The sequence below is a fragment of the Marmota marmota genome, unplaced genomic scaffold (assembly GCF_001458135.2).
Source record: "Marmota marmota marmota unplaced genomic scaffold, marMar, whole genome shotgun sequence".
NCBI classification, from domain to species: Eukaryota; Metazoa; Chordata; class Mammalia; order Rodentia; family Sciuridae; genus Marmota; species Marmota marmota.
In genome coordinates this window covers 13,885,450-13,910,191 of record NW_026000016.1, presented here as the reverse complement: position 1 = coordinate 13,910,191, position 24,742 = coordinate 13,885,450, and the positions used below count along the sequence as shown (strand labels likewise).

Below are 24,742 nucleotides of genomic sequence, written 5' to 3'. Positions count from 1 at the left end.
CCCCCGGTACAAAACCAAGAAATCTATTATCCTCAAAATAAGGGGAGAAATGACAACCTGTTTGTTTAGGCTCTTTGGGTAAAAAAATTTAAAACAAAATAAAACAAAACAAAACAAAAAACACAACAAAGACAGCATGTTCCCAGCAGATCCCTAAAAGCCGTAAGGGAAGTTTTGGCAGATACCCAGGAATAAATATGAGGAAAAGGTTGGAACTCTCCTTTATGATAAAGAGATATTTATTTCCCTGACAAATCCTCAAGGATCAATTCCTTACATCAGAGATACCCAAGAGACCCTGTGAAATAAGGCCACATTGCAGATGGCAGGATCCACGAGGTATCTCTGGGGACTGTCTCGGTGAATTCAATGTGATTTTTCACATGAAAAAATGCATGCCTGGAAAACTTTCCATCCGACTTAGGCATTTTAGAAATGAAATAGTTCAGAGAGTGCTGCAACCAAAGCTCTTTCAAAGGCAAGCCATTTGGTGGCAGCTGGCAGTCTCTGGGAGAGCTTGGTTCTCCAGGGAGACTCCGCGCCTTGGTGGCACTTCACCAAGGGGTAAAGAGTACAAATGTCATTTAAAAGGACAGTTGGGGGAACAGGGGGAGTAGGAGAGAGAGACAGAGAGACAGACACAAAGAATTAAATCGTCAATTTAAAAAATTAACAGTATCAAGTAAAATATCTACCTGCAATGACTGTTTGCAGCTTATACCGTTTCCATTTCTTACACTGGGAAATGAAGAGCTGACCTTTCTGGCTTCAGAATGTTATAAACTGCAAATATCAGTGATACTTATTCTCTCCTCCCAGCAAAGGGGAACTCAAACAGAAAACATGCTTCAATGGGAAGGGAGAAATGCCCCTGAGGTGAGAGTGAGATTTCTTCTCCACTGTTTAAAATCTCTTCATCAGAAAGTCATTCGTTTAGATTACATACCGTCATTCTGTCCCAGTTCTTTTGAGTAGACAAAAAAATTCCTTTACTAGTAATACCTCAGGGCATAAGAGCAGCTGTATAAGTGACCTTATTAGTTTTTAATTCTGTTTTTTTTTTTTTTCTAAAATAGGAGAAGGGGCAACCGTTCTATCTCCTCAGTTTAACTCAGGCCAGTCCTGCTCAAATGAATCCAGAAACATCCATTCCACAGAAAGAGCTTCCCCAGGCCTCACAGTTACACAGTCCAGCATAAACACACACTGGCTGCCCAATTCCTTTGGCACTGCCTGGTGGGCTGTGCCCACTGGCAGAGTTGAGGTCATGACCAAAATTAAGGCCCCTGGAATCCTGCTCATTGTTAGACCTAAAAGAAGAGGCAACAGGCCGCTGGTGCTAGGGGCACTTTAAAAGGCCAGAAAAAGATACAGGAAGGAGACAGAGCAGGAGCAAGAAGAAGAACAAAACAAAAGCCATCACGTGATCTACACCAGTACCGGGCAAGTGCATTTTGAGCTAGGAGCACCAAGCTGGCAGACGCCGATCAGATCACCTCCCTGTGCGGAGAGATGTCAGATAGCTGGCATCCTCATTGTTACGCTGGTTATTAATAAACTCTCGGACAATGGAAGGAAGTGCTTACATTCAGAGAACGAGAATGTGTGAATAGTTGAGTAATGAAATGGACTGGTCCCAGGCAAGGCTGGGGCCCGGGCTGAGCACGTTTTCTCCCAGAATGGAAAGTGTTGGAGCAGGACAGACTGCAGTTTTTCTTTTCTTTTCTTTTAAAACCAAAGATTCATCACCACATGGATCCATCCACCCTTCGGAATCCTGCTGATCACAAGGAAAATGATTTAAGGGTCATCTCACTGCCACACAGCCAAACTCCTATTTATAAACACAACGTGTTGCTTTGTTTTGTAGGTGGGTAGTTTATGCCTCTATATTTCTATTCGAGAAGCCAACAGAGGTCTCAGGCTCCCGCTTAAGAGGGGGATGCACAGTAACACCTCTGGTTGGGTTGGTAAATGCATCAAGTCTCAGGGCCTGCAGAACACTGGTTTTCTTTAAATGGCCTGAGAGCGAAAACACAGCGTGGTGGGCCCCTGCGCCTCTACTGAGCCCCACTTGTTCTGGGAGGCAAATCCCTGAAACAATGCTCAGAGCAAATCCCAGACTCTCCCACTCTCAGATGAGCTCTGCACCCAGACAAAGGCAGCTTGTTTGGTTCCTCCTTCTCTCTCCTCCTGTCTTGTCTGAGATTTCAAGTAATGGGGGAAGGGAAGGAGCAAGAAGCCCTCTAAAGATCCCATGAAAAGGATCTCAGGTCCTTTAAAAACAAAATCTCTGAAAACATCTAAACCAAGTAGTGTGGATTCATCCTTGTCCTCTCACTCCGTGTTTGAACCTTCTCAAAATTTGTTACCTGAAGCATATATGAGTAAAATCAGGGGACAGAAGCGGCTACAAAGGTGGAAGAATTATCTAGGCTCTGCCCCCTGCTTTCTCCCCTTCCCGGTGTCAAAAGGCAGATTTACTGAGCCTGACACAAGTGCATCCTTCCCATCACAGACCCACAGCTGAGACTCAGTTGGATCACCACCCCGGTGGCCCTCTGCTGGGACACAGACCTGCAGGTATCCATCCCACAGAGAGCCCTACATCTCACAACCACAGGACTCAGAGTGTCCCATCCCCAAACTTAATTAATCATTCAACGATGTTGACATTTTCTTTTTGAAATGCTAGTCCATGGTTCAGGGCATTAGTAAACATGGCCTTCTGACTTCTTTAGAAAATAGCAATGATGGTATCAAACTAAAAAGCTCCTTCACAGCAAAGGAAATAACCAAGAACGTGAAGAAAAAGCCTACAGAATCTGAAAAAAATCTTTGCCACCTGCACCTCAGATAAAGCATTGATCTCCAGGATATATAAAGAGCTCAAAAAACTTAACATCAAGGCCAACTAAAACAAACCAAAACAAAAACAACAAATAACCCAATCATTAATGGGCAAAGGAACCAAACAGGCACAGCACAGAAGAAGAAATACAAGGGGTCCACAAACCTATGGAAAATATTTTCAACATATCTAGCAATTAGAGAAACGCAAATTAAAGTGAGATTCCACCTCCAGTCAGAATAGCAATTACTACAAATACAAGTAACAATAAATGTTGGTAAGGATTCGGGAAAAAACGTATACTCATACATTGCTGCTTTTACTGAAAATGGGTGCAACTACTCTGGAAAGCAGTGCGGAGATTCCTCAGAAAACCTGGAATGGAACCACCATTTGACCCAGTTAACCCACTTCTCAGTATATACCCAAAGGACTTAAAATCAGCATACTATAGTGACATGGTGACATCAATGTTTATAGCAGTTCAATTCACAATAGTTAAGATGTGAAACCAACCTAGGTGCCCTTCAACAGATGAATGGATACAGTAAATATGGTGTATATATACACAATGGAATATTACTCAACCATAAAAAGAAAGGCTTTATGACTTTTGCCAATAAATGAATTAATTAACCTGGAGACTATCATGCTAAGTGAAATAAGTGAGTCCCCCAAACCAAAGACCAAATGTTCTTTCTGATATGTGGATTCGGATTCACAATAAGTGGGGAAAAGAAGAAGAACAGAAGTTCATTGGAGTAGACAATGAATAATGAAAGGAAGGAAGGGGGGATAGAAATAGGAAAGACAGTAGAATGAATAAAAATAAGTAAATACTTGGTAGCAATGATATTTCTTCATTTCTGTAGCATGAGCGGCCTCAGACACCAAGGAATGGACTTCCCAGGAATTTTAAAGGTAATTACATATCTTTAAATAGAAAGATTGCTTTTCACATTTCTAGTAGTATGGAAATATTTTCTCTGTTTTGCATCCATCAGCAGTATGTACACTCCTTGGCAGGGAAGGCTTGAACTTTTTAAATGCTGTGTACAATACCTAGCATAGTTGGGAGCTGGAGAAAAATGTTTATAGCATAGAAATCTTACAAGGTTGTTCCATGGCTCAGTTAGTTACTCATGGTCTGGTAAAGGAAAGGGATGCACCTAAGAGGACAAGGGTGGATGCTACAGCAACAGGAGCCTGATCTGACCAGAGCAAACCTGAGAGGTCTAAGAGCCTCTGGCAAAGGCTCAAGGCACAGGGGAGGGAGAATGTTGGTGGGCGGTCATAGAACAGCCTTCAGCAAGGTAGACACCATGCCCTCTGGGCACACGGAGACTCACAGGCAGGACTCTCAATGGTCTCCAACATCTCATTTCAAGAACTGTATCTTGAGCACCTCCTGGCAGTTGCTCCCTAGGGCGGTCTAGGAAAGAGGACTTTCAAATGGTGACTAGGTTCTCAACCTGCTTTTACAGAACAACTATTTGACACAGTTTATCAGTTTGGATACTAGTTAGTCTGTGTCTAATTTTCTGAAGGAAGCAATGGGAGGTCAGACGAGTACTTAAACTCAGGGCTATCCTTCCGGGGAAAGCACGTGGGCCTGTCCTGTCTGTGGGAGCACATTGTGGGCAAGAGGACAGACAGGACAGAAAGCCAGGGGCAGAGCCCAGCCAGCCTCCTGGATTCTCAGGCCAGGGATTGGATTTCCCCACTGTGGGGGACTTGAAGTTGGCCCCTTCCAGCCGGGACTGCCAAAGGCTCTCCACAGGGCAGGCTTCCTCCTCCCAGTGAGGAAAGCAGGAGCGGCAGCAGGAGCTGGCAGCAGCCACAGCATGAGGGAGGACAGGGTGGAGAACTCCCCTTTGTGAGTGGATGGACTCCTTCCTGTTTGGGGTCCCTCCCTCCACTGTCCCAAGTGTTTCTCTGAAGTCATGGGGGTGGGGGGGGGGCATCCCCAAGGAGCCTGGGCATTACAGGACAGGTTTCCAGGCTTGAACTTGCAGAGCTGGGAAGAGGTTGACATGCTCCCTGGCCTAACGGGGACTTCTCCTCACCTGGTGCTTCTTCTTGCTTTGCTGGGCAGCATCAGAAAGGGGACGGGGGCGAAAGGCAAACCAGAGCTATCCTGCTGCCCACTCCTAAATGTCCTCGCGGGGGCCCTCCACTATGCTATTAAACATTTGAAACTCACTTTAATATCTTGGGAGAAGGATGCTTATGTATTAGGTGTAGGAGTGGATTTGGCAGGAAGATGTTTTTGTGACTTCTTTTCAATCCCAGGAATGGAGATTTATGGCCTGATGCTTGGATTTCATTCCTGGTGGTTCTGTAACGTCAGTTTCATCTTAAGATATGGAGCTTTTGGCCCAACCTCATGGATAGCTGCTAGCAGGTGTTCTTGGTGCCCCTGGAGGTTGCCCGATAGATATGAGGGGCCCAGCAGATGGACCAGGACACAGGCTGCAAGTGGGGGGACCTGGAACTAGCACACGCTCACCTCCAGCTTTTTCTCTCTTCTTCAGCAAGAAGAGTGGCCCTCAAAGTCTCGACCCTGGACCCGCAGCATCGGCATCACCAGGCAATTTGTTGGAGAGGCACTCAATTCAGTCTTACCCAGACCTGCAGAGGCTCGGGAGGGAGGCCTGGCAGTCTGTTTCAGTACCTCCTCTGAAGTGGTTCTGATGTTTGCCTAAGAACCACGGAGCTGGAAGAATCCAGCTGGATGGGGCTGGGTTCCCTGTGACTAGATAAGGAGGCAGGTGACAAATCCAGGTTCTGATCTGAGACTGGGTTTTAACGGGGTTAGGAAGACTATTGTATGCTGTGTGGGCTTTGGTTTCACCCTTTGCGTTTCAGCGGGAGCCTGGGTGTGGCTGTGATTCCAGGCAGGGGGCTTAGGTTGAACAGCTTTCTCTCTGATAAAAGAAGACAACAATGTTCCAGAAGGATCCTCTTTGCAAACGTCTAAGCCTCAGAAAGAATGATCATTTGGCACATCTTTTGCATGAAACCATTCTGAAGACTCCCAGGGAGGGAAAAGGTTAATGTGAACCCTGCGGTGGTCTGGCAGACACAGATCCAGGTTTTGTAGGGTCTAACGCTTGCGTAACACTGGTAGCTCTGTCTAAGACAATGCAGAACGTAGTTGATTTTACAAAACATACTAGCATGTGAACATACCGTCAGGGCCTGCCAGGGCCTCAGCCCATCCACCAGAAGCCCTGGGTTTACTGCTCCTACAGCCCCACAGTAAAGCCGCCTCTGTGCAGGAAGGGCGTGCATCCTCTCCCTGGTTGTTCAGTTTTAAACTTTTTCCCAGCTCTGATTGGACAACACCAGTCCAAAGCTAACTGGACAGCTTTTAGCGCCCCTCCCTCTCCCATCTTTTCCTTTTTTAATGTGTTGTGGCAGTCACTATCTACAGTTATAGAATGACCCTGGAAGATGAGGTGGGATGAAAACTTCTTGCTTTATTTTCCTGGCTCAGAGGTAAGGTGACACGGCTCCCCAGATCAATCAGGTTTTAACCATGTGGCCTTGGGAGTGACCTTCATTAGTCACTTGTTTCACATTTCCAAGTAACCACTGCCCTCCTCTCTCCCTTCCCTCTTCCAACTCAACTTCTTCCGGTCCTTTCAGCAGAAGGCACCCTGCTCTTAAGTCAGCTAGATCTGGGAGCTCAGAGCTCTCCTGTCCCCTCAACATTTTATGGCAAAACAATCAGCCCAAGGCTCCCAGAAAAAGCAGAACCGGGTCTCCTGACCTTTGGGGAGGACAGGTGCTTATCTTTCTGTCATGCCCAGTGGTGGCCAGCCTCTCCTCACCTACCTGAGCTAGAGTAACCTACACCTTTTAAAGTCTGGAGGAGGCCCCTGGGAAGAGAATGTGGGTCTCAGCACATGACCCTGACCTCCACCCCTCCTCAGTGCAATCCTCCCTTGAAGATGCAGAGCAAACTTGACTTTCTGTCCAGGCAGTAGATATTCCTGAAGGTTGACTTGACCATCAGGACAGTCAGTATTCTGAAAGGCTCTGGGGGTTCTTGAAGAGACCTGTGTGTGACCAGCAGTTTGTCCTACATAGATGTAGATATATTGGTTCTCCCTCCACCACCTTGGATCCTTTGGGGCATTTTTTTTCAGATTCCCATTTGGCCCCAACCTTGGTGGAGCACAAAGCCGGCTTCTGTTGAGCATGCCAGGTGGCCTGCTGTGTCATGGCTGTCCCCAGGCTTCCCAGAGCCTACCCAAGGGTCGAGACCCATGACAAAGAGGCCTTCTCTCACACTCTCTGCAGGCCAGCCCTACCTGAGGACAGTAGGCTCCCACTGCTGCCGCTGATAATCTTCCCCTTGCTCCCCATGTTGGCCAACTTTGAGGTCTTCAGCGTCCCAGTCTCGGTCAGGTCAATGGCAATCTCGCTCAGACTTCGTGCCGCATGGATCTTGGACTAAAACAGAAGGATAAGCAGGTCATGGAAGGACATTCCTCTCAAAGAGGGGACAGAAGTCACTCGGTGTCCTGAAATTTAGCAAAGTGACTCATCCCAGGATCTGCAGCCTCTTGATGTTTGTGTCCCTCAGCCCCATCACTAATCACCAACACTGTGTGAAGGAGAGAGGAGGCTCAGAGCTACACAAATGATGGAATGTCGTAGGCTAGGATCCTGTAGGCTGAACTGAGTAGTGCTTACGAGCACCTGTTTGAAGTCTGGATTTGGGGAAGATTACTTAATCTCATGAGCCTCATTATTCCCAACTATAAACTACCCCACAAGGAGGTGAGGCGTTCCCTCCCCTCCCCTCCCTTCCCCTCCTTCCCCTTCCTCTCTGCCTGACACAGCAATCAATAAAAAATAGTGACTCTAATTATGTTGAACTTAAACATGGAGGAAAAATAATTTTCAGCTTTCTAAATGACATGAGACAGGTGAAACAAATTCAAGAAATACCAATAAATTATGCAATTATGAAGACCTCTTCAATTCTCATCCATGTGACCTTGGAAAGTTTGCCTGAAGGTCAGTGCCCTATTCCTGCAACCTCAGTGTGCGTGGTGAGAAGCCTCTGGAACAACTGCTCATGGGGACACTTGGGCACTATTCAAAACTTCTGGCACATGCTTGGCTTCTATTTTGATACCTACATGTAAGTTCCAGAGTCTTCATGAGCTATAGCTCAAACTTCGGTTAATTAGCCCCATTTGGCTAAAGGACACAGTAAGCCAGAATCATAAGAAAAAGGTTCTTTATTCACAGTTGCATCCCTAAAAGTGATTGCTTTTAGGAAGGCTGTCTGGGCTCAGGGGCCTGCATTTGTCCTGCAAAAGCAGTCTGGGACTCTGAGGCCATGTCCTTCCTTTGGCCTCAGTGTTTGTCCACACTGGTGAATGACCACAACTTCCGGCCTCGGGCACTTTCCTCCTGTTAGCAAGACAAACGTCTATAAGCCAGAGGAAACTCTTGAGGCTTTTGCTTGTTTTGTTCACCTGGTGTGAACCGGCCTCCTTTTCTCTCTCCCCACTGGTCCTTCCTCAACCTAGACTTAAGTCTTCTTTCTAACTTGGACTTTTTGTCTTGCATTTAGAACCAGGTCAGCATCCTCAGGTTAGGGTCCCCTTATTCATGGCAGCAATCCCAGCTGCCAGCCTTCGCAGGGTTTTGGCTTGCAGCAGAAAGCAGGAAAGGCCTTGACCCAGCCTATCAACGGCACCCATCTGGTAGTGCTTTATCCTCAAGCATGCACAGCGAGCACAACCCATTAACTTCTTTTCTTTCTGCACTACTCTATTATCAAGACCCATGTTTTTTGTTTGTTTTTTTTTAAGAGAGAGAGAAAGAGAGAATTTTTTAATATTTATTTTTTTAGTTTTCGGTGGATACAACATCTTTATTTTATTTTTATGAGGTGCTGAGGATCAAACCCAGCGCCCTGCGCATGCCAGGCGAGCGCGTTACCGCTTGAGCCACATCCCCAGCCCAAGACCCATGTTTTAATAAAAAGGAGCCCACACTTAACCAGCTTGTAATAGTAACTCAGGATGACCTAGACTACTGCTGCATAGTAGTAAAGGCCTGGGGCCTGAAGCCAGAGAGAGCTGGGTTAGAATCCCAACCAGTTAATCTCTGGTGGACCTTGACCCTTGAACTCTCTGATCCTCAGATTCTTGTTTGTAACATGGAGATCTGAGAGTCGACATCACAGAGGTGGGATGAGGGCTAAGTTAGATAATATATGTCAAGGCCGTTGCAATAGGAATAGGATATAAATTAAGGCCTGGAAATGATTTGTTAAATGGGGTTAGACTGATGATTCCACCTGGCATTTTAGGGATCTCGATAATCACATGTAAAACCTGTCTTTACCCAGCCCCTCCGCTCCTGCCACACATCAGTCTCAGAGGTGGAAAGCAAAAATATGGAAAGGGAATAACAGCTGTCCTTTAGAAGGGAGACCAGATTCTCAGAAGCTTTAGAAACTTTCTGGAATGGAGATATCACAATGACCCAACAGTCTTAGTGAGGACAGAGAGAGGAAGCTAAGAGGAAATGAGCACTGTTGGGGACATCTTCTCCTTGCCGAGTCAAGTCCCTGTGCCAATCCGGAAGAGTCTCCAGACTTCTGAACGCCTTTCTCTGAAAGTCTTGCCCTATAAACATTATTCAGTTTAAAGGAGGATATTCTGTGAGCAAGATTTAATTTTTCCTACCATGTTGTCTCTCTGCTTTTGATTCCAGATGGAATAAAGAGAGCAAACTGGACTTTAAAAAGGAAAAAAAAAAAAAAAGGGTAAGGAGGAAAGACATTTACATTGGGGGTCAATTCCAGAAGACCTGGCTCTAAATTCAGAGGAAAAAGTGTCTGATGTTCCATCTAAACAATTTGATGAAATTGTTTCAAATATTTTCAAATATTTCCCTCCCAAGTCCACAAGACATTCCTTGGCTCCAGGCTGCCGAGATTGTTGGGATCTCACAACATTTCTGATCTTTGGGGTCAGCATACAGAAGTTACCAGTTGTAATTAGTGCCTGCCTTGCTTCTCATACTGAATGGACCATGGAAAACCAACTAGTACAGCCCCCCTCCACCCTACCTTGGAAGGTGCAAGGGTCTCTTTATGCACTTGTGTGGAGGGGAGCTGAGAGGGGGTGTGGAGGGGAAGAAAGAGAGAGGAGAGGAGGGAGAGAGAGAGCCAGACAGACACTGCATGATGCCCCTTAAAGAAGGAAATACCCGAGTGTGAGGAAAGAACATGAGAATCTTGGCCACCCCCCATGCTGACTCAAACCACTAGACCACACTTGTCTCTCTGGAGTTGATAAACATCACTTGGGAGGCCTGGGCTCTGCTGAAGCACTTCAGAGAAAGGAATGGTTGGCACGGCCCTATACAGTAGAGTGGGAAGCCCTGCCAGCTGCCAGCCCACACAGGCTGGCCAGAAATATTTGAAGCTTTTCATTGGAAGGCCTGTCGGCCATCACTCACTCAGAGCCCGTGCTGCCCACCAGAGATGGATCTGATCTATAAAGAATGACCTTCCAGAAATGAAAGGTGCTGTAATTCCTATGGGGAATTTCATCACCTCTGATTTAACTTGGGGACCTTTTAGGGAATTTAAACTTGACGCATGCATTGGCCAGGAGAATAGTATGTTAGCTTAATAATGATGTTAACAAGAGACAGCACACACTTCCTGAAGCCATTTCACCAACATTGTGTCATTTGACCAATTACTAATTTAGGTCAGGAATTTCCTTTTCTGTTCTCTAATTGGGGAGAGCAAAGAACATGTGATCAAAGACCAGTCCAAGGTCACGGTTCTGGAACACAGAGTTCTCCCATGTCCAAAAAGGGGAACTTTCCCTCACCTGTCTCTGGGGTTTGAGGAGTTTGTCCCTAGGAGGAGTGAAAGGGCTTTGGGACATTTGTGAGTATGTGAGGCTTTCTGGGACAAAATTCTATTCCTCCCAGGCTTTTTCTTCTGTCTCTCAGGGTTACTGAGAAGGACAGCCGAGTTCTTCCTAATGCTGGGGGCATTTGGTTTTGCCTCTTAAAAGATGCTCTTGTTAGTCAGTGATGTGTGACCATTCTTTCCTGAAGCTCACTCTCCAAATCATGGCTGGCCTGAAACCTGCTGAGCAGCCTTCCCATGGGTAGGACCACCTTTGAGAACAGTCACACTGAGGCCACCTGCTGAAGCCATCCAGGAGACTCTATGCAGAAAAGAGGACAGAGAGGGGACCTCAAACAGCCATGTTGCACTATCCATTGGGTAAAATGTGCTATTTCTTTTTCCCTTTGGAAACTGTGGTACCAGTGTGTGGGTGGTCTGCCCTCGAAAGAAACTGGCAGTGAGGTCCAGGAGACTTGCCCAACCCTCTACTCCTCACCATCCCTTGACTGAACAGTACCCATGTTCGAAGGTGTTGCAACGCGTTGACCTCCAGCCTTTGCCACTGGAGAGCAAATCGCTGGCATCTGCTGGCCGTGTCAATGTGCAGCATGAGTCAGAATCTTTTGGCCCTGTTTCTTTTGATCCAAGTGAGCTTCAAATTCCTGGGCCAAGGCCTGTCAACACCTGGAGAGCTCTGGAAGGCTCATGACTCCTAACTACAAAAATGCTCCACCCTGGACTCAGTCACCCCAGAAAGTGACCCAAAAATAAAGACCAGAAAGAAGATTTAGAACAGGGAACAGTGCTTTACAAAGGAGAAAGTAAAGCTGGACACAGTGGCACAGGCCTGCAATCCCAGCGACTTGGGAGGCTGAGGCAGGAGGATCTGTGCAAGTTCAAGGACAGCCTCAGAAACTTAGAGAGACTCTGTCTCAAAATATATATAAAAAAAAAGAGGGGCTGGGGTTGTGGCTCAGCAGTAGAGCACTCGCCTAGCATGTGTGAGGCACTGGGTTTGATCCTCAGCACCACATAAAAATAAATAAAAAATAAAGGTACTGTGTCCAACTACAACTAAAAAAAAATATTTAAAAAAATTTAAAAAAAGAGAAAGGGCTGGGGCTATGGCTCAGTGGTTAAATGCCTCTGGATTCAGTCCCCAGGAACAACAACAACAACAAAAAGGTGGTGGTGGTGGTGTGTGTGTGTGTGTGTGTGTGTGTGCGTGTGCGCGCGCGCGCGTGTGCGCACACATGCTATAGGCCCTGAATTAAAACTAAATTAGGACTGAAGGGATAGCTTCATTTCTTCCTATACTATCTCATCTCCCACTCAATCCCAACTTTCTCCCCCAGGAAACAGAAACCCACAATAAATGAAAATAGACAAAAGAGAAAGAGCCCCAGCGGGTCCCAATCCAGTGATCAGGGTCCTGCCTCCTCCTGAGAAGTCAGTGGAGAAAAGCCCCCTTGGGTAGAGGAGCCCACCAGCCGAGGGGCCGCGGCTGTTCTTGCTCTGTATGTCAAACACCCCAAGCCACCGGATCCTGGGAAAAGTACAGGACCCATGTTGGCAGGGCCTTTGCCTGAGGGTACTGGAGACCTGAGCAGGACGAGGGAGCAGAGTGTTGATAGAAGCTGTGTGTGAACCAAGGACACGTCATTCTCCCACCCACCAGAAAACACAGGGCAAGTCTGGGTTGGGGGCGGTGAATCTCCTGGACAGATGATGTTGACTAAGCCCCAGGCTCCGGGTCCACCTTAGGAAAACAGACTTGTTGCTGCTGCTTTTTTTGTTGTTGTTGTTTTTCACTTTTCCAGTTTTGCATTTTTAAAAATGGAGTTGGCAGTTGGAAAAGCCTTCAGGGTTTTTCACAGCAATTACCCTAAACAGTTAGGTGGTGTCTATTAGATGAGAACTGTTCCTCTCTCTTTTTTTTTTTTTTTAACTCTTCAAAAAATAAAACATGTCACTGTTTAAACACCAAAAAGGGCTGGACTACTTGTTCCTGGGAGAGTCTCCTGGGTTCCAAAAGCACGTTCAGAATTCCTCAGAAGGATCCTATCTGGCTCTTGTGGCTCTTGAGCAGTTGATGGTGGCTGGGCCTCTCTTGACCAAGCTGCATGGAATGTGCTGTCTTAGTCTTAAAGAACTAGTCTCCTTCCTCCTACCTGGAGCCCTGAGAGGCAAGTCCACACCTGTGCAAGTCTTGGGCCAAGGACACGGGTCCTCCCCCACTCATCCATTCCCATCTCTAAACTGCTGCCCCGAGGCCAGCTCATGACTTGGTGAAAGGCCTGGTCACTTACCTTACTTTGCTTTCTGTCCAGATAGAACTGGTGTTGGCTAATAGCCATAGCCCAAATGGACTTGATTAATGCTGGACACGCATACCAGGTGTGCACTGCAATGCCACTGTGCCCAAATGTCCTCCTTGTCACCGAAGCCCTAGAAAAGCAAGAACCACAAGTTTCAACCTTGTTTATGAGGAGAGAAGCCGTTTATCAATCAACGGCTTTTAGTAAGAATACATTGGGACCTAAAAACTCTGGCATGAAGATGACAGATGAGCTCACACACAAACAGGCGTGTGCAGGAACACACACACACACACACACACACACACACAGGCACAGAGGCACCCCCGGGTGTAGGCAGGGAAACTGACTCCTCAGGGCTCAGGATTCAGCCAACCTTCTCTCTTGTCAGGGGTAAGATAGGTCATTCTAGGTCACTGGATAGTCCTGTCTGATCTTTACCTCCTGGCACTGGGCCAAGACAAACCTCAGAGACAGGAAAACCTCCAGTGGTGCTCTTTAGTAACCAGGCAGTGCTGCCCATGGTGAAGAGGAACCCATTCCTTCCTCATGGCCACAGGCCACAGCATTGGAGGGAAACAGGACTTCCTACAGCACTCCAGCTCAATGCTCCTTGAAAGGTCTAGGAGAGCAGGAGACTATAAAGAATCAGCAGAGGAAAGGCAGGGAAGAAGGAGCCAGCTGATCCCCAACCTCCATGTAAATGAGGCAAACCCACGTGGAGTATGTATGGGGCAGAGAGGAGGAGTCAGACCTCAAAAGTCAAAATGGGCAACATTAATCTCAATCAACATGGTCTAGAAGGAAATGGAGTTTGGGGAAGAAAAGAGTCACATGGTCATGTTCTCAGTGATATTTGCTTTATAAGACAGACAGATTAAAACAGAACAATTGAAATTTGAGAACCTGTGTTTGAATGTACATCCTTATGGGGGGTTTCGTGGGGAAATTCGACCTGTACATCAGAAGAAAACTGTCCAAGACTATGATATCTAATTTAGAAGAAATGTGGGGTCATTAGGATTTGTGAATAATAGGATTTCCCCCCATGTGGCCAATTTTGACTGGAAGAAAACTTAAAGCTGCTCCTATCACGTTACTGTGGAGGCTGAAGATTTAACAGTGGGTCTTCTTCATACCAACTTTTAAGGAGAAATTCAAGTCTGGTGGTTAGAAATCTGATTCTAGGCAGGTTTTTCCTCCTTTTGGTTCAAACCAAAGTTAAGGGGGAAAAAAGTTGCCAGAGCATGAAATAGCACACAGTTGAAAGTAACTGAACAGGAGGCAGTGATGGAGGAGGAGACCCTGCGGGCCTCTGCAGATCTGAAAAGACACTGTGACCTGAGCTCCCCGTTTGGCTTCCATGATAATTGCCAAACGGTTACTCCTGGGAGTAAACAAACAACAACAAAGTCAAAGTGGAGAGGAAAAGTAACTAGATGGATACTTTCATCCAGGTAGTAAGAGCTGCTTTTCAGATAAGGTTAATGAGGGAGAAGAGAGTTCATGCTTCCGTGGAAGCATCTAAATCAGAGCTTTTAATCTGGCTCTAACATGAATTTATCTCCTCTACTCATCTCTCCTCTCAGGCCCTTCCCACCCCACTGACTTTTCTATTTTCCCCAAACCTTAGAACTGAAATAGTATCTGCAAACCCACAGAATGGCAGAAAGGAAGGCAGGTAGGAGGCTGTATGGGGGTTTGCAGTTCACTGCATGTTCTGTGTCCTGAGGGGAAGGACAAACGTTGGGATCCCACCTAACCAGATTAACTCAGAAAGTACCTTGGCCCTGCATGATGTCCCTGTCCTCCCAGTTTCCCACAAAAGACATTTGTTACACGATTTTATCTGGCACTTTCCAACCTATCAACTTGGTTCCCACTCCCTTCCTGGCCTGGGGGAGGAGTTGACCCTGAACACCGTGATAAGGTGAGGGCATTTTGATGAACCTTCTCTGCTCCAAATAAGCAAGGCAGCAAGCAACAGGAAGAGGCCTCTAACCAAACTGCTCTATCGCGCCATGGGGAGGGGAACACCAGCCGAGGCAGAAGGCCTGGCGGCAGCATTGCCTCTGCCCCTGAGGTAGCCAACCTGAAGCAATTCCCCTTCCTTAGGCATCTGGAGAGTGGGTCTTTCCAGCTGAAGCCAAAATGAGCTTTTACCTCCCTGGGCCTCTTGCCTTGCCTCCCTTGACCATCCTGTTCACTTTTTTTTTTTTTTTTTTTTATACCACGGAATGAACTCAGGGGCACTCGACCACTAGCTGCATCCCTGGCCCTATTTGTATTTTATTTAGAGACAGATTCTCACTGAGTTGCTCAGCACCTCGCTTTTGCTGAGGCTGGCTTTGAAGTAGAGATCATCTGGTCTCAGGCTCCCAAGCCACTGGGATTACAGGCATGTGCCACCATGCCTGGCCATCCTGCTCACTTCTAGAAAAACCTGGTAGACTCCAGGCTTCATTTCCAGAGTTCACACTCCAAGCTCAGGCTACCACCTTTGGGCTCCTTCACCTCCCTCTTCTGTGTATACCAGGCCCTCCCTCTCTCACCTAATTTTCTCAGTTGAGGAACACCCATCTGACCCCTTAGCCCCCTATGGGCCCACCTCAGGGCCTCCATATTAGTTACCCTTCCAGGTTCCACTCAGGTCTCTCTCCTCAGGAAGTCTCTCCTGAGCAGCTGGGACGTCATCATCAGCCTCATTTAGTTTTTATGTTCTGTGCCATTTGGCACCTGGCACCCCTACTTTGTGTATAATGTAGCAAAAAGAACATGAGCTTTGGCCCCAGACTTCCTGGTTCAAACCTAGCCTGTACCACATAGTAGCTATTTGTAACCTTACAACTGAAATAGTATCTTAGAACTGAAATTGTAACCAGAGCAAGTCACTTCATTCCTGTGCCTCTCACACAGAACAAGATCGACAGTAGGACCTACTTCCTGGGTTGCAATGAGAGGATGCAGACATGCCATAAACCTCCTCATGTGTCCATTCATTCTTCTGCCTGTCCCCACAACTATGCCAGAAGTTATAAGGAAGAGGACCCCATTTCAATGCACGTGGGAATGATCCCTTCTGTTGAATAGGTTCAAGATCACTTAATGGTGATATGTGAGGTTTGGACCCTTTCCGATAGCCTTGGACTTTGGAAAGGAGATTTAGTATTACATCACTGATAGGATGATGGATGTAGAGTGAACATGTGTGCCCCTCACAACACACACACAGTTAATGGATTTGAGCAAAGTGATCCTGAGTTAGCAGAATTCCCAATAGAACATAGGCATAGAGAATCTGTCACTCTCCTATGCACAGCCCCTTAGATTATCCAATCTTTATTTAATTTTTACTATCAAGCATCCTTTTTCTGCATCTGACCCACGGTGGCAGAATTCATTTCGCCCTTTTTAACACTTGTTTCCCCTCCTCTCATCTGCCTAGAAATCTGGTCCAATTCAGTTCACCTGAAAAAATAACAGTATGTTTCTTCTTGGCTGGATTCTATTTTTGGTATCCATCGCTCCCTCCTTGGCCTACACAGATGCATATGTGTGCTCTGCAGAGGAGCGTTTTAGAACATGAAACCAGTCCCAGGACCCTGTGAAATGCTGAACAAGCTGTCTTCTGCTGATGATACCATCTAACCTGACTGCAGAGACTTGGAAGCTCTAGAAGGGTTTCCAGCTTCTAGAACTGTAGTAACTGTAGGGCAGGGAGAAGCTCACGCCTATGCATGAGGCTGCTTCAAGCAGATTAAATGGCAAAGTGAGCAGTGCATGAGTCCTGATGGCTTATCATGCAGCAGGAACTCAGGCAACTGCACAAGCCTCAGCTCTCTCACTGTGGGCGTCATCTCAGCATCCGGAGGGCAGCTTGTCTCCTATGCCAGAAGCCCTGTGTGAGGTGGGACTGATGCCATCTCAAGTCCAGAGCTAGGTGTCAACAGCACCTAAAATCCGCTGAGTCTTCTCTAGAGCGTCTGATCTTTTTCCTACCTTCCCAGAGCTATCTTCTTATTGTCCATGTTTTCAGACCTGAGTAAAGTGATTTATTCTTATGTGTCAGGCCTGATTCTAGGAAATTCTACTGCTGCTTATGGGCTGCCTGCAACTTTAGGACTGCCAGCTGACAAAGAGAAAGCTAGGGTAGGAGCTGCCCCGACCCCTTGTACGGCAGCTCACTGCAGTCCTTCCTGGGCCCTTATTGTCTGGCATCTACTTGGAGCAAGGATCTTTTATCCTGTTGCTCTCTGGGGTACAGTGTGGGGTGGAGGGAGAATTAATTGTATTTCTTTCATATCCACCCACAGTGCTAACATTAAAAAATTATAGCTCCTGGAATAAAACAGTTGAGCACAACTGCTTCAGTGACAGATTCCTTTTGATTGTCCTGCCTGAACCCACTCACTCTCAACTGCTCTGACAAGGGAGCCTTCGGCCTCTTCTCTGGCAAAAGCTTCCTAAAGGGACTTGGGCCACTGCTGGGTTTAACTCTGTGTTTGTTACAGAGTGCCACAAAGCTTCCCTCCAGCTCTGTGGTGTGCAACACACACACACACACACACACACAGATGAGACATTCATGAAATTGCTAATTTCACACATTCTCTCTCTCTCTCACACACACACTCACACATGCGCTTGAACCTACCACATTTACCAACAAAGCTTTCCATCCTGATTTGTACCCTGTTCTCCACGATTCACCATCCTCCCCCGGACCCCAAACTGAACACTAACAGTGACAGCCCCAAAATAATAATATAAATAATATGCCAGGCATTCACCAGAAAAGGACTTTTCAAGCTTACCTGCGGGGGTCATGAACTTCCACAGAAAACTTCTTTTCTCTGAAATACAGGTTTTCCAGTTGTCTCCATTGGAATATCTGGACAGAAAACAGTGTGGTTTAAGCTCAGGAGCCTGCCTTCCCACGTCGTCCCTTCCTTGCCCGGTTAACTTTCCACAGCTGGCAGTTTCCTTATCAAAGCAGAGACCTTGCAGTTGTTTGTGCTCCTCCGCCTGTGCCTGAAGCCACACACACACACACACACACACACACACACACACACACACACACCAGCTCTCCGTTTAAAACCAGGCACCGAGGGTGTGGATTTTCCTGCAGGTTTCTGGACGGGAACAAAACAAGTTCTTTTCCACTTGCTCCCCTTTGGATCGCCTTTGTTGAACTCTCAAGACAGTTCCCAGCTCTGCAGACTTTTCCCTCCAAGGACGGGGGAGGGGAGGGGGCGCAGAGAGGAGGGAGGGCCAGGAGGCCGAGCGAGCGCGGGCGCTCAGAGGGGAGCGGGAGCCATCTGTGCCGCGGAGCCGAGCGCCGAGCCGCTTCCTCCCCTCAAGTGCTGAAATGGGAAGGCGTTCAAATTCCCAGCCTCCCATCGGGACTCCACTTCCTGCCGCTAATGTGCAGGAGCCTCCGACGCGCTCGCAAAGGGCGGAGGCTGCCGGGACCTTAGTTAGGGGCAGGCGACTCAAGATCACCGTATGAGCCTGCCATGCCCATTCTTTCGGTGGCACAAAGAAAAGCAAGAGTTGTGTCCCTAGAGGGACACTGCAGCCAGATCCCTTCCAGCAACAGAAGGAAGCAGAAAGCTCCTTAACTAGAAATCTGATGGCAATGCTGGGAAGCAATTAGAGCTGCATGGAATTGCTCTAGGAACGGGGTTCCTTTCTCTGAATGAGAATGAAAGTTGCTTCACCCTCTGGGAAATGTCAGGAGGATAAAGTCAAGCGCCCACATGTTTGCATTTATATTGACGGATGCTGTATCCCCTTCCATAAACTTAGGATGTGACTTTATTTTGCTGAAATAGAGCAGAAATCCTGTTCTCATCCTTCCTCTTGGAGATGGCTGATTCTTCCCTGGGATCCCCCTTTTTCTGCCCACTAAGTTGGGACATATGCTTTCTAAGGTCTCATTCCAGACCCAGAGTCCTCTGACTGGAGGCTCCTGGCCCACTCTGACTTGCTGTGTTTCCTCCACCTTAAAGATGTGAGGGCCATTTCCCTGCATCAGATCACACTGTCTCCTCAGGCTCAGGATGCTGGTGGTCAGTGCTTGGTCAATAGGTTCATCATCCACGCAGAGCTGAGCTGGAATAAAACGGTTTTCTAGGATGGCTGCATCTTTTATCTCTACAGTCTCCTCTCTGAAATTTTAAAATTATTTTGTCTGTGTAAGTAATAAGATGGGGATATCAACTGACTCTTCCTACAGAGCTCCCTCTTCCATAAGCAGCTCGGAGTGCAATGTACTCTGAAACCCAAGGAAACTGCACTTTTCTTCCTCTTTAAGGTCAATTCCAATTCCAAGTGGATGGAGAGACATCTGAAGGAAAGGAGGGGCTCTAAAGCCAGCTAGCTCAGACAGCTTTGTGTCCACCTGCCTTAGCAGTGTCTTTATTATTCAAATATCACATCAAGGGCTCTCCTTGGATGCTCTGCCACTGTGGATGCCTCAGTGGAAACACCCAGAGTTCCTCTCTGATCCCTGGTTGCTAGGTATTTATGGAGTTTTCACCCAAATTTCATCAGAGTCAAAAAAAAGAAAAAAAAAAAAAAAGAAAGAAAAAAGAAAAAACCCAGAACTAATAGGTTCCATGGCATTGACTTTTTCACCCACAGGTGGCACATAGAGTGGCAAGGCCAGGCACCAAGGCTTTGGAATTTGACTAAGACATTTGGAATCTGCTCCCATGCTTCCAAGTTGCCAGACCTTGGGCCAGTTGCGGCATTCCCTTTAGCCTCAGTTTCCCCATTCATAAAATGTCAAGAAAGGGCCCCCAAGATAGATCTTAGCTGCAGCAGCTCCTTAGTACCATATTGGCACAAAGTATGTACTCTACACACCTGGATCTTCCTGATTCCTAGTTGTTCTCACTTCCCCCCAATACTGGCAAATAAATAACTGCAGGCTTTTAAAAAATTTCCTAATGAAGCCCTGACTTTGGAGTTTAAGGGGAATTGTATTATTTATAGGCTGGAAATCTTTAAGTATAAAGATTTATTTTCTTACCCTACTGTCTGTCCTCTTTCCTCTGAAGAAATGGAGATGGATGATTGATGGCTGATGGTCACTCAGCCCATGCTCTTGTACCCACCTTAACCAGGCAAAGTGGGATCTTGGATGGGACTGGCTTCATGGGTGTGTGACCTGAAGGACCCCCACTCAGAAAGACCCTGTGCTTGGATGAATCCTATGTTGTTGTCATCTTGAAATTCTTAATAAGTTTTCATCAAGGGGCCCTCATTTCCATCTTGCACTGGTCTTGCCAATTATGTAGCTGATCTGGCTCTGGGGCTGATGCCGGTGCTGACAGGCTCTGTCCAAGACTCAGCAGCACGGTGGGGGGTGGGGTTAAGTTGGTAGGAGGACCCAGGGAGGCTGGATTCTCCTATCCCCTACAGGGAGAAAAGGTAGCCACACCTGGAGCGACCATATGTGAGAAAACCCCACTTGTGCCTTTTCATTTGAAGCCCCCAGATAAAGAACCCAGAGCAGAATGCTCAGAGGGTTGGTTCCCTGGCAACCCCTCCTTCCCCCACTCCTTGCAAAACAAAACACAGACCACGCCTTTGCTCTAAGTGGTCCCTCATGCTGTTCAGTGTGGAGATCCTCGTGTCTGCCAACGGGACCAAACAAAACCATCTGGGCTTGCTGCAGCCCCTCTGTCTGCGGCCACTGTGGCTGCCTCTGGGACAGCTTCTGCCTCTGGCTGCTGTTCTCAGCAGTGAACCCTTGGGTTCTGACTCCCAGGCATGTCTCTAGGATGATGTACTGTCTGTAGAAACGCATGTAACAGGGTGCAGCACAATGGATTTCCCTGCTTTAAGCACCTTATAGATGTGTTTTTTATCTTACAAATGGAATATTGGGAAGGGGAGGTGGGAGTGAGATGGATGAATGACAGGGTAGTTTTTCAGGATGGCATTGTTGCGCTGGGCATGAGAAGGGTGCCAGGCATGCTGGCTGAGGATCCTTTTCTCCTCACTTAGAGGAGGGGGGAGAGGTGGGGAGCTGGGCACACTGGTGAGTTGAAGTATGGAGACAGCAGAGACAGAGTGCAGGGACAGCTGCTATTAGGGGCCAGGGGCGGGTGTCACGGGGCTCTTCCTGGGGTCTGGGGCATTTCTGTTCACGTGCCCTGTGCCCATGGTTTGGAGCCCCTGTCTGCTCAACACTCGGCTCTGTGGCTGGCAGAGCAAAAACAATAGGCAAACAAAAGATGCTTGATCCTGCCTCCCTCTTACCGATAAGGAAAGGCGGCTTTGACTGCGCTGGTTCCAGGGCAGCCCCTCATCGTCTGAGCCACTCCAGGGGAGCCTCCTTTTCTTGGCTATCCAAGCAACCATCATATGCCAGCCACCACTTAAAGATGTCACTGCGCTTTGCAACTCCACATAAAGACCCATGGGACACTCATAATGATCATCCTTAGGCTTGGGGCTAGTTCCCTTAGGATTATGTGTCACTCCTATGGCCAATTATGCCTGTGGAGCTAATTAAAAGCTCAACTGTGTAGTTCTATCAATAATCAAAGGATTTGTTAATTAAAACCTAGAAATCAAGGCCATTCTAATGCCTTCATCTAGGCATCTTTAAAAAGCTCTGCAGATGTCTTTTTGTTTGTTTGTTTGTTTGATTTTGATCATTTAGGATCCCTCGAGAAGAGTGGCTGGGAAATTTTCTTGGGGCAAATGAGGCCCAGAGAAATGAGGGGAAATGGCCTAGGGCCACACAGCAAGTTAGTGAAGGAACCAGAAATAGAAGTCAAGGGCACCTGGTCCATTACCCCAACCTCTAACTATGTTGCTTTCCCCCGAGTCCACCAATTAGTGGGAACAGTTCCTAGTCACTAATGGGTGGTTAACTTTACAAGTGGAATGAGTTTCATAAATGAGCAACAATGTGACTGGCAAGGAAGATGTATAAAACCAAATCATTTTAGCCCTACACAATGGCTTTGCCTTCTCTTTATACTATCAATGATAACAAGTATTACTTTCTTTTCTTGGAGACCTGCTTCCTCTAATTTCCCACATTGCAATCACTTCAGTATTCAGTAGCTTTCCATCAAGGACTAAGAAACAACAATAATCATGATTAAGAACAGCCTCAATGATTTGGTCTTGCGCAGAAAAGAAACTTAGAGGAATCATCAGGGAGTCGCTGGGTGCAGTGGCGCATACCTGCAATCCCAGCAACTGAGGAGGTTGAAGCAGGAGGACCTCAAGTTCAAGGCCAGCCTGGGCAACTCAGTGAGACCCTTTGCAACTTAACAAGACTCTCACAAAATAAAAAGGACTGGGGATGCTCAGTGGCTTAAAAAAAAAAAAAAGAAAAGAAAAGAAAAGAAAAGGAAGTGGTTTCACCAAAACAGGATTTGTCACCATTGTTGAGACCCTGGGCCTAGATGTGGGTTCTTAGTTTCTGACCTCAGCATGCTGTGATTCCCAATGTAGTCACAAACCTTCTACTTGGCTTTAATGTACTCATGTATAAAACAGAAGATGGGGGGCATTTATCCACAAAGAGCAAACAAGAGTAGCTAATAATACTGCTTTTGAGCCCTGAGTGCAACAGGGTGTACCATAAATCCTTAATGAGCCAGGGCCTTGGTACTGGTTCCTATTAGCTAGTCTGCTGGATTCGAATTCCCACATCCTGTGTATGGCTGAAGGCTGGGGCAGAGGAAGGGGCCTCGGCTCCACTGGACTTCCTCTGTAGCCAGGGTTTACCGAGCGCTGGGACAGCAAGTGGCATGGTGGGCAAGCACTCAGGATGATGTGGAAATCTGGGCTTGGGAGGAAGCTCTGTCTGGTGGCTCTTGTTCTTGATCAGTACTTCAGGGAGCCTTGTCTTCCTCCGGTTCTGAGGCTGAGTCACCAAGCCTCTTAATGATGTCCCTATGAGTAACTTCCTGCTTCATCCAGAGGGGCCATTATACAGAATCACAGCAGCAATCTGCTCTATCCCCTCCTTTCACAGATGAAGCATCCTCCAGTGACACAGGTTAAGGGACGGGCAGAGGTTAAATAAGTCATCGATGTTGAGAGGCACATCTTGTGACTTCCCATACTGGGCTCTTTCTAATACTCCACAAGGGGCTCTGACGATGAATGAGAACAAAGATGTTTCAAGCTCTGGCTAAATAAATTGTCGCTTCTTCAAATGATCAGGATTTGGCAGTCTAAACGAAGCTGCATGCTTTCCAAACTCCAGCAAGGAGTCCTCTAATAAGAAGAATCAGACTCCAAGCCCAGGATGAGACATCCTAAGTAAAACTCCACTTCCTTCTTTCACTTCTGCCCTTTCTACTTTCTACATGCAGAAAGCCTCTCACAAGCCTCTAGGTTTATTTACACACTCAGCAAATCAAAATGAGTTGCTGTCCATCTGCAGGACAAAAGGAGGAAGCCGCTGAACCCGAGCTGCCTGGAGTTTAAGATGTGAGTTGCCACAGAGGCCCCCAAGCCTGTGCTCAGGAGATTTTTGTCACATGCACCCTGGTAGGGTTCTGCTATGGTGGCACAATCATTTTTAGGGGGCAAAAAAGCAGGTGTACAAAAGCAGGATGAAGCCATAGGTTGAAACCATATGTCAGTTTTATATCAGTCCCACAGGCATTCAAGATATTTTACTTTATTTGTTAAGAGAAACAAAACCTTTGGGTATTAGGCATCATCCAATCCCCATCCTTTTCTACTGATTCGTTAGTGGGTGTCTTCTGTGTGCTGGCCTAATGCTCATTAATGCTAATGAGCAGAAATGTGCCCAGCACATGTTTATCAGCTAACCCTCCACATGCATGGACTCTGCACCTGACTCAACCAACGAGAGATCAAAAATACCTGGAAAAAGAAAATCCTGTCTGCAACACAATGCAAAAACACATGCAGATTCTTTTCCTCATCATCATTTCCTAAGCACAGTACAATAACTATTTACATCACATTAGGTATTATAAGTATCCTAGAGATGACTTAAAGTATACAGGAGGGTTCGCACAGGTTCTATGTAAATACCACACTGTTTTTTTTTTTTGTACTAGAGGCTTGAGCATTGGTGAATTTTAGTATCCAAGTAGGGTCCTGGAGCCAACCTGCACAGGGATAGAGGGATAACTGTTCTTATAAGGAATTTAGGATCTAGCTGGGAAGACTAGACTTTTACTAAGAGTAGAGTGATGCACGTTCTGGTGGTTAGTTCCTTGGTAGAGCTCATCTCTGGTTTCTGTACCACCAGCCTTTTAAAACTTGATGGAGACACTGTCCACCTCATCAAGTTAGGGCTCACGCTTGTGTCCCAAATAATCAGCACTTATGACTGTCACTCATTCTTGACTGTTTTGCTTCATCATTTTCAAGAGCAAGAACTCTAGCTGGAAGCCATGCCTGATGTCCATCCTTATCTTAGCGTCCTCGTTTCTAAGACATCAGGGTGCACAGGTGTTGCTACATTCTACACATAGGTCAGAGTCAGACCGTAAATTCAAGGATGCCCCATAGCTATTCTTTTGAATTAAAAAAAATGAGTATTTTGTTTTAAACTTTTCCTATGTATAAGAGTTCAAGCAGGATAGTACTGACTAAAAGCATAATTTTCAAAGTCATATTATCTTCCACATAATTGCGTCTTTTTTT

At 46.7% G+C, this 24,742-nt stretch overlaps 1 protein-coding gene across 1 annotated transcript in view; it reads right to left on the bottom strand.

Annotated features, from left to right (window-relative positions):
- The window catches only part of Frmd4a (FERM domain containing 4A), a 574,514-nt gene that overhangs the window by 35,952 nt on the left and 513,820 nt on the right, over window positions 1-24,742 (bottom strand). Inside the window, 3 exon segments of the mRNA XM_048809187.1 lie at window positions 7,171-7,312; window positions 13,067-13,205; window positions 17,890-17,966. Coding sequence (XP_048665144.1) covers window positions 7,171-7,312; window positions 13,067-13,205; window positions 17,890-17,966 — 358 coding nt within the window.